This window comes from Centroberyx gerrardi, chromosome 15 (assembly GCF_048128805.1).
Source record: "Centroberyx gerrardi isolate f3 chromosome 15, fCenGer3.hap1.cur.20231027, whole genome shotgun sequence".
Lineage (NCBI taxonomy): Eukaryota > Metazoa > Chordata > Actinopteri > Beryciformes > Berycidae > Centroberyx > Centroberyx gerrardi.
This window is the reverse complement of record NC_136011.1, coordinates 20239720-20249884: the sequence shown is the minus strand read 5'-3', so window position 1 is coordinate 20249884 and position 10165 is coordinate 20239720. Positions and strand designations below refer to the sequence as shown.

General features: G+C 38.5%; 1 protein-coding gene across 1 annotated transcript; it reads left to right on the top strand.

Annotated features, from left to right (window-relative positions):
- Positions 1-3435: 3435 nt before the first annotated feature.
- Positions 3436-10100, top strand: il22ra2 (interleukin 22 receptor, alpha 2). Its single transcript, XM_071906598.2, has 6 exons — positions 3436-3531; positions 4582-4702; positions 5148-5329; positions 6688-6830; positions 8131-8288; positions 8806-10100. Exons 1-5 carry the CDS (start codon positions 3468-3470, stop codon positions 8278-8280), a joined length of 660 nt encoding a protein of 219 aa, XP_071762699.2. The 5' UTR covers positions 3436-3467; the 3' UTR covers positions 8281-8288; positions 8806-10100.
- Positions 10101-10165: the final 65 nt, after the last annotated feature.

The window sequence follows — 10165 nt, the reverse complement described above, 5'->3', positions numbered from 1 at the left end:
CAGTTACTGGGTCTGTACTGTACAGTACTGGGTTACTTGGTCAAAATATTCAGTCAGTGAATATGGTGTGTTGTTATATATAGTTGTAAAAAATACTGAATAATTGAATAAATACTAATGCTTTTCTTTTGCTTATTTGCACTTTTAAAATCTTTAATAGAAAACGTTCAGCACTGTTTTAATTTCTTCATATGTAATGCGTATAGCACATTTGCACTATTTTGATCTAATTTTCTCATGAAAAACTAACATGAGTGAGTTTTTACTGCCAATGTGTGGAGTGTCTGCTGTTGTCCATATATGTATTGTGCTGCAGAGTTTAATATACTCTACCGAAAACAAATCTATGTATGTATGTAGTCAACAGTGACCAACTCAAAAGAAATCCTAAATGCTATGTAAGCCTTCTGGATGGGTATGAAACCTCTCCTTCTGCTGTAATATAACACAGTCTGCTAGCCTTTATATTGTGCCTCATTTTTATGCATTTTCATAATGTTTTAATAGGGTCTGGTTGAAACGAACAATTGGCATAAAGCCTCTCCTCAGTGATGGTGACTCTGTAATGGGTTATGGTGTTGTTGTTTTTTGTTTGTTTTTTGCACATGTTTTTTTTGGTCCACTCATTCCAAAAGGGAAAAGTCAATGCAAATCACCAGTGACATAACGGTTCTGAGTGATCCTCTGGACCCTTGGTCTTTATAATGGTGCCAGAACGCGCTGCCTCAGTCAAAAACCCATTTCTGCTCCGTGGGGATCATCACAGTATCTGGCTATTGATTATGCTTACATCAGTTATAGCTGTTCAAACCTCTGGCTGCCCATGTGTTGCTCACACCTTGTTAGGTGCTTTGTAATGCTGCCAGATCAGAGAGGGATTCATCCCAAAATGCTAACAAAATTTACATGATGATTCATTGCTTAACATTTCAGACATATGACTAGAACCCAACAAAGGACTTTATTTTGTTTTTTTTTTATGTTTATGTATGTACACAGGTCTTGCTTGAAAAGGAGATCTCGATCTCAATGGAACTTACCTGTTTACATAAAGGATTCTCTAAAAGAGGTAACGTTTATAATATTCCAATGTAACTGTTACAATGAATGTTGGAATGAAACGGTTCAAGTGCATCATGGACTTTAGCTGCAAATCATGTTGGGAAATGCATCCAACATTGTGAACGCAGGCACCAGAATCCCTTGTAGTTTGGTTATACCTCATCTGATATCCAGCTCTTCATTATCCTGCCATATTTACCGGTCACTTCTGTCATTTAATGGTTGTCTCTGTGCTGCTTTAACGCCCATTTCTGTACTATTTGAATCCTTAAATTTCTCTTGTTACAAAATGAATTTGTTTAGTTTATGGCAGTTTAGTTTCAACTTAATGTGATTTTTCAGTTTTATGGTTTTATTCTGTTCTGCCGTGTCTACATTGCAATAAAGATTATTCATTTCGTGCATTTTCAGCTTAATTTGATGGTGTACAGTTGTAACAGAACGAATGGGAAAATGAGAAGGGATGTCACGTGATAGACAGGAGCACGTGCACGGCACACCCCAAAGACGAGCATCCTAAATCTTGTATTGTTTTCACCGAAGTGTGTTCAGGTCAGTGAAATGCTACCCATTAAAGAAGGGAAGTTGGTATTTCAGAGAAGTTAAACACGTGAGAATCTGAGTTCTTACTGTGGGACTGACCTTCTGTTTAAATGGCAACATTAAACGCTGTAAGGGAAAAAGCAGACATTCGCTTCATGACATTTGACGCAATCCTTGTCGTTCCTCTAAACCCTGTGGTTTGAGTGACAGGTGAGACTGTGTGTGTGTGTGTGCTCATGGACGTCTGTCTGTGCCTATATATGGCTCCTTCCTCTTTGCTCAGTGTGTGTGTGGGAGCAGGGAAACCTTCTGCTTCCAGTAACGGTAGCTACCTGACTTCACTATTGATTATGTGTCCGAGGGGCTTTGAGTTCTCGCAAATCATTATTGCAGTTTAGATGGATTTACAAGAAATACATGGGATCAGTCAGAATGTCTGGTCATCTAATTTGTGTTAATTTTTTAGGACAAGGGAGGTTTAAGGGGGTTTTGTTGGCTACAAACACCATTTTTACACTGAAGCACTGAATATAAGACACAACAGAACTATGAAGCCAGGCATCACATATGAGTGTTGTAAGCTTATACTGTAGGTAACTGTCGGATATATTGGACTGGAACTAGAGTAGGATAGAGAGATAAAAACAATTCCCCACAAACTATTTCAAGCTTGACAAGTCCAGTCTAAGTGTAATCCAGGCAACAATCCTTTGATGTTAAAATTTTACATACCAACCAACTGGTAAAGGTTTGAATTGTAAATGCACAGTCAGGGTTGGGATATTGTCCTGTTAATGCAGGACAATATGTTGACAATAGGTCAAAGTATCAGTAGCTGTGAATACAGTTATTGTACAAAATCTTAACAATTAATTAAATTATTGTATTGTAATTATTTATGTAATGAATAATTAACAAAGTGGAAACATGAAGTAAGGGAAAAGTAGATAAAAGATCCGCTTTTACACACACACACACACACACACACACACACACTCATACAGTAACAAGTGGTTGAGGCATCTTGATGCAGTGTCACTTTTTTGAAATGAAGCATGAGTTATACAACGCTGTGTCACAGTTTCCAGTAAGCTGTTGCTATTTCCAGTACAATGTTTGGATTGCAGATAGCCATCATTCATCACAAGTGTCTGTCAGTATGTAGTGGCACATTGCTGGAAAAGAGCAAGCGTGCTAAATCAATGTTGCCTGGATAAATAAAGGTAAAAAAACTAAATCAAACAAACCAAAAAAAAAAAACATTGACTGTGCTGTTGAGGGAAAGCAGTGCTAGAACACAAAAAAAGTTATTCAGTGTTTGCCATGATTTGATATCATGAAAATTGATATTCTGAAAGTTATTTTTTTTTATTAGACCTATATGTTAACAGAAAATAAAAGTAATCAAATTTTGATTATCAGCACTTTCCCACCTAAAATAGCAAGTCAGGTAGAGGGTTTAGTTCTAATTTGCAACTTTGTACTTGTTTTTTATCATGACCATAAACAATGCCATAAAAAATTACAATGCTTTGTTGTACTGTATTTTGGTAAAGATAATAATAAAACAAAAGCAAAAACACAATGATTGTGCAAAATTATGTAACATAGGAGTGAAGCTGCTGCTGCTGCTGTCGTATTTGTTCATCAGAAAAATCATAAATGCTCCAGCATCATGGAATAAAAAGAGGAAGTATGCGGCAGGTTTAAAAGCTGCAGTGCAGTGAGCATCAGTCCAGAGCGGGACGCTGTCGACTGACCGACCGACCGACCGACCGACCGTCTGTCTGTCTGTCTGTCTGTCTGTCTGTCTGTCTGTCTGTCTGTCTGTCTGTCTGTCTTCCACCATCAGCATCAACACCATGACCTGTCTGCTGCTCGGAGCCTCGCTGCTGGGGAGTCTGTCTGTCTGTCTCACAGAGCAAGGTATTTATACTGCATGATGCTGTGTGGCGTGGATGGTGATAATTAATACTTAATTGATCCCCAAGGGAAATCTGAGGAACACCAAATGATAACAGCATAAAAAAAAAGAAAAAGCAAAAAAGCACGTAAATTATCTTTAAAATTTGATTATCTTCCTCAGCTCAACATCTTATATTGTGTTAGTTACTGAGGCATGATGTCACGTTACATTCTAGACTAGAATAGGAAGCAATAGAACAGAATAAAATCAAAAGCAATAGAATAGAGTAGGGCTAGGTGATAATTCAATACTATTGTTTATCATCTTTAAGTGAATCATATTGTGATGATATGGTGATTTTAAGATTTTGTGACAATTCTGCTGTCTGAATTGATGATAACAAGCAAATTTTATTTAAAAACTGACAAAATGAAGTATGAAGAATAGAATAGAATAAGAATTGACTAAGGACATCAATAAGCAATCATGGGTTTGTTATTCAACAACAGCAAGGTCTTGAAAAACTGTGCAAGGAAACTCTGGAATTGTCTTTTATTTTCCAACTATCACTAGAGAAGCAGAGAGTCCCTCGATTATAGAAGGTATCTACTGTAGTCCCAGTGGCAAAAAATAATACACGTAAATGACTATCGCCCTGCTGTGTAGTTTGTCCACAAAACTGAGGAGTTTTAATGTTGACAAGACAGATATGAAGAAGTGTTTGATGGTGACAGTGAAATGAAGGGAATGTGGGACCAGTGGCTGCAGGAAATCTTTTGTCCCGGCAGCTACTGAATTATGTTGGCCAGTAGAATCCAAACTAGTTCTGAGTTGCCCTCATTAGGTGATGTTGTTGCTGTTTGTATTCATTTATTTACTGTGTGTTTACTGTTGTATGTGTATACTATGTGGGGTTTTTTTTTTTACTGGCTGCGGAGCAAATTTAGTTTACTCTACCTACATTCCTACCAACCGTCCAATCAGTTACATTTCAAATATTCAGCTGATGCTCTCATCCATCCATCCATCCACCCTTTCATAAACCAATACATAATCAATCCTTCCCTCAGTTCCAGTGTTCCTGGCTCCCCCCGTCAAGGTGAGGTTTAACTCTGTGGACTATGAGAACATTCTGCACTGGACTCCGCCCTCCAACAACACCTCAGTGCAGTACGACGTACAGTGGAAGATGTGAGTGCACACACACACACACACACACACACACACACACACACACACACACACACACACACACGCATAAGCAGGTAATTCTGACATATGTTTAACAGTGTAAGCATGAGGACACTGAGCCTGTTTTTTTTTTAACTGTTGACTCATGATATATCCGTTTGACTCCATATATACTGTAGATATATATATATATATATTTTTTTTTTTACATCCAAAGATGAATATAAAACAAAAGAACAAACTGTCAGCTTTTGATTATGATAGCTTTACTGGCTTCCGTGTTAAACTGTATTGGAACATTAACACCACCAATAAGACTAGCTTTATGTCACTGTACATGCTGCTACAACCCATTCTGTACAGAAAACTCCTCAAACTCCTCTTCACTTGTTATAAATCTGTGTGTTTATACGGCTGCATCCCTGTCTGTGTGTGTGTGCTTCAGTTATGGCGAGACACAGTGGCTGGATGTGGAAGGCTGTCAGGGGATCCATAAGCACCACTGCGACCTCAGCTCCCTGACCTCTGACCTCAGAGAATGGTACTACGCCAGAGTGCACGCCTGCTCCCTGCCCTCCAGCAGGTCAGCCTGGGCGCTGTCCCCCCGGTTCAGCCCCCGCTGGAACAGTGAGTTCACACCACTCCTCTTCCTCTTCCCCTTCCTCTTCCTCTGCATCCTGTTCTCTTTCTCTCCTCACTTCCCCAAATTGATTTAAGTAGACATAGAAGAATACATCGTTTTTACACAGACACTGATGATTAAACTAGGTCTTTATTTGAAAATACCAGCGGTGGAAAGAGGACTAAAATATCCTACTCAGGTAGAAGTACTGTTACTTTGCTGAACATTTGTTGAGGTAAAAGTTAAATTACTGGTGTAAAAATCTACTAAGTTAAAGTCAAATGTAGCTCATTTAAACTGTACTCAAAGTAAAAGTTACCGAGTTGCTTCTTTACAAAAGAGAGCATTGCTACATAATTTTTTTCTATGCAATGCAAAAAGGACAAAAGGGCAGAAAGTTCAACCTTGATTCTGTAAGTTAACTGATAATGGCTCCTCAATTAGCTAAGTAAATTTTTTAGCCAAAACATACTTAAGTAAAAGCAATATTACAGACTTCAAAAGATTGGACCACATCATACTCGGTCTAATGACTGGCTTTCACTGCAAGTCCCTAGAGTTTGTACTGAGTTTGGGAGATCTGCTTTTTGTTTTTATGCTCCGACCGCCTGGAACTCTTTGCAGAGCACCCTAAAAACTGATACTTTAGTAACCCTTGGACAATTTAAATCTATGATCACTAATCACTTAACTTCTGTTTGCACCTGTTTTAATTTGTTTTATATCTTGTATCCTGTATCTTTTATTATCTGTACATACATGTTTTAATTGATTGTTTTTTGTATCTTGTATCTTTTATTAACTGTACTTATATACTTGTTTGAATTGATTGTTTTCTTTTATTGTATTTTTATTATTATTTTATATCTTTTATACTCGACATTATTGTAAATGAGGGCCAGCCCTCAATGATTTTCTCGAGTTTAAATAAAGGTAATAATAATAATACTCAACAAAGTATAATTAAGTTACTTCAAGTAAGTACACCAAAAAGCAACCCAATTACAGTAACAAGAGTAATTGTAATTCATTACTTCCACCCTTGAAAACGACACAGGTTTTGTCATATAATTGCTGCTTTGTGAGGTGAGAAATTGAAAAATGACTTACTGTGATATAATGTGATCAATAATCCTGTTCACCTTGGTCAGTTAACTTACATTTTAACATAATGTTCAGTGAAATATGAAATCTGTTACCATATCATAACTGACCCTGAACCCTAACAAACACACTCAAAAGCTTGTGGTACATACTTATTCTTTGAGAATTTGTTTTCTCATGTTTGTTTCTTTGTCATGCCCTTGTGCTTTTATGCTGTATCATTGTGCAAATAAACAAAACTAAAAACTTATCTCTGCAGCTAAAATCAGCGCACCTGCAGTGAGGCTGAACGCAACAGAGAAAGGGATTGTGGTCCATGTGAAGCCCCCCCACTCGCTTGCCCAGAAGATGCAGAACAGACTATGCTGCAAAGTCTACCTCATACACACCAGTGGAGAGGAGGTACACACACGCACACACACACACACACACACACACACACACACACACACACACACACACACAACCATTTGTTGCTTAAAGGATAAGGCCGGTGTTTTTTAATGCATTGCTTACCATCAACAAATCCTATGAAAATAACAAAATCAACAATGTGTTTGCTCTACTCCCGTTACTTTCTGACTTCCCACGTACCGTTTTTAGCTGTCAACCCGGAAGTCATTGACTCCAATTGTAAGCTAAAAACCTTGAAATACAGCTCACAAAGACATAGTTTCAATTTTAAAAATCGCTAACTGTTACCACGAAAAGTCAGACTGTTGTAGTTATTAGCAAATCAAATTCAAATGGGAACTAATTCTTCATTACGCCGGGGACTATTTTCGGTGCTACGGAACTACTTTCCTGAAGTGTTTACAGCAGGCTTATTAAGTTGTTTGAGGAAAAGTCGGCTGGCCCGGTGCATCACGATGATGAAATATGTTGCCCAGAGCAACGGCATGGCTCTTTGACGTTTTTTTAATACAATGGAGTTCTATGGCTGCTGGGACATGAGGCTTCATTGGGCACCAGCATGGACGAGACTTGTTGGCAAAACAAAATCATTGTTGATTTCGTTATTTTCATCGGATTTGTTGACAGTAAGCAATGCATTAAAAAACACCGGCCTTATCCTTTAAGTAACCTCTCCTGACCTGCCTCCATCTCCATATTGTTTGTTGTTCAGATCCAGATCCATTAGTTATTACCATGGTAACAGCTATTGTTCCTGGAGTCCATGAGAAACATTAAGCATATTACAACTGACAGATATACAGAGAACAAATAAAGGTTAAGACTTGAATGTAATGCATTATGTACAGATTACACTGAAGTACTTCCAGTGCTACTACTACTACTAATAATAATTAGTATATGGGGGAAAGCACTTAAGATGTGACTAATAACACAAGCTTAATATTCTTTCATTAAGTATAATCTTTTCATTTGTCTTAAAGCTCAATTTGCCATTAGACTGTACAATATATAATGGAAGGTTGTTCCACACAGCTCTACGCATTACAGTCCTACACAAGGCATTTAATGCGGGTAGCGGCAATATAAAACATCGCCTAAGTACTTGTGTGATAGTAAAACTGTCTGACACTGGTGTAACTCCTTATTGTCTCTTCTCTTCTCTTCTCTTCTCTTCTCTTCTCTTCTCTTCTCTTCTCTTCTCTTCTCTTCTCTTCTCCTTCCCTCCCTTCTCCCTCTCTCTCCTCTCTTCTTCCTCTCTCTCCTCTCTTCTCCCTCTCTTCAACAGGAGGTGTTTGAGATAGATTGCTCTTCCAAGCGGCTGATTCTGAACGAGCTGAACCATGAGACCAAGTACTGCCTCCAAGCCCAGACTCTGATCCCTCTGCAGGGCAAGAGCAGCGAGCGTAGCTTTCCAAAATGTGCCACTACACTCTGAGCACCCAGGTATGAATATGTGTACACACACGCACACACACACTGTATCTCCAGCAGGTAAACCTTATGTAACCCAGGATTTTGCGTCTGACAGCTGACACATGACACCTGACAGGTGACAAGTGTGTTTTGTGTGTTTTGTGTGTGTGTGCATGGACTAGTTGCACAGTAGCACTAGGAAGTGAAAGGTAACCGCTCTGCCAGAACAAAAGATTACAAAATGAGAAGTCAAGTATCAGCTGTCACAGAACAATCGCGTGAGACAGTGAGACTGGGAGAGAGAGAGGAGGGAAAATGAAACTCCTGGAGGAGTAAACCAAACATGATAGTTTCTCCACAAGGACTATAATTACCTCTGTTCACCACACCCTCTTCACTATTTTTAGATTGGTGACAGAAGTGTAGAACTGTGCTAAAATACTTCTGCACAATATTTTCTTTGTGCTAGTTAATAATCTAATAATCCTTCTTTTTCTCCCCGCTTCTACCTCTCTCCATTCTCTTCCTTTTCCTTTTTTCCTCCTAGTCTGTTTTTTTCTCCCTGCAGTAGATAAACTGTAGCTCCAGGTCTTAACAGGGATCGCAACATGATACAGTGAATGACTGGAAGGGAAGATTTGCACTCATCTATTCATCCGTTCGTCCGTTACCTCTTCAGCTTTGATTATCCACCGCTACCTCGAGGGCTACTGCGCATGTCCATGCCAACACAAGTGATGCACTTTAGATTCAGAGCATATTACATCTTACATACTGTTTGATCCATGTAGTATTCCAGTTAAACACACCTATCGTTGACTTGAATGATTCCACCCTGTAGCACAGTGTAACTGCATAAATCATGTCAAAATGATATTTCACTCAAATGGTTTTTGGTGGTGGTGCTTTTTTTTTTTTTTTCCCCATCAAGCATAGCTCTATAGGAATTCATTAATGATCCACCAGCAATTTGCCATTCTGGGAACTGGCTGGCGGTCACCACTACCTTTTGAAAGCCTAGTCGAGAACTCACACTTGAAACAAATACAAACACAGCAGAGTAGAACATTTAATATGAATGTATTGTGTCTAGGATCATAGTAATTTTGCTTGTGTAGATTCTTTCTTACTGAGTGGGCCTACCGGGAAAAAAGCCTGAATGCAGCCCCACTTTATGATTTAGGCTGATAAGACTGGTGTAGTTTTACATAAAGATCTTGCATAATTAAGCTTTAAATATTACTTAAGGTCAAAATCTCAGGGGATGAGTTACCAAGGCATTGCCTACTGACACTTGCAATGCAAGGCGTTATTGTTGATAAGAAAGAATTGACGAGGATGATAGCTAATTGGCAATATTATCAATACAGACCTGAGTTATGTTATAGACTTTATAATTGATTAATTGCAAGGATTTGTATCGGTCAACATTTACAGCTGTCCAACACGTCTCAGAAAAACACTGGATCTATATATTAACTTTTTATATGTGCACATTTTGTATGTATTCACACCTTTTACACATCATACGTGCATAAATGAATACTTTATCACCACAAAATTAATTTGTTTTCCCGACAGAACTCAGGCTGTAGGCCGATACATGTGCGCTCTCCTCTTGTTTGTACCTCATTCACCCTTAGGGGCTGATAACGTTCATCTTGTCTTGAAAGTGCAAAACTGTGCCACACTATCATGGGAGATTTCTATGCAGCAATGCTTGACTGCTTCATGTGCAAATCTGCATCTGAAGCAGCGACTGGAACACTATTCAAATGCACAACAACTATGAGACTGTATTGTACCAAATGTTATTATTCCATGTGTCCTGGAACAAATAAAAACCAGTCACTGATTGCGTTGGTTGATTCTGTGTTGTGGGATTAGATGAATTGAAACTTACAATT

Excerpts from the sequence above, each read along its gene's own strand:
- il22ra2 (XM_071906598.2), top strand. The coding sequence starts at position 3,468 with ATGACCTGTCTGCTGCTCGGAGCCTCGCTGCTGGGGAGTCTGTCTGTC. Across the intron at positions 3,532-4,581 it reads TGTCTGTCTCACAGAGCAAG|TTCCAGTGTTCCTGGCTCCC; the intron begins GTATTTATACTG and ends TCCTTCCCTCAG. Across the intron at positions 6,831-8,130 it reads TACACACCAGTGGAGAGGAG|GAGGTGTTTGAGATAGATTG; the intron begins GTACACACACGC and ends TCTCTTCAACAG.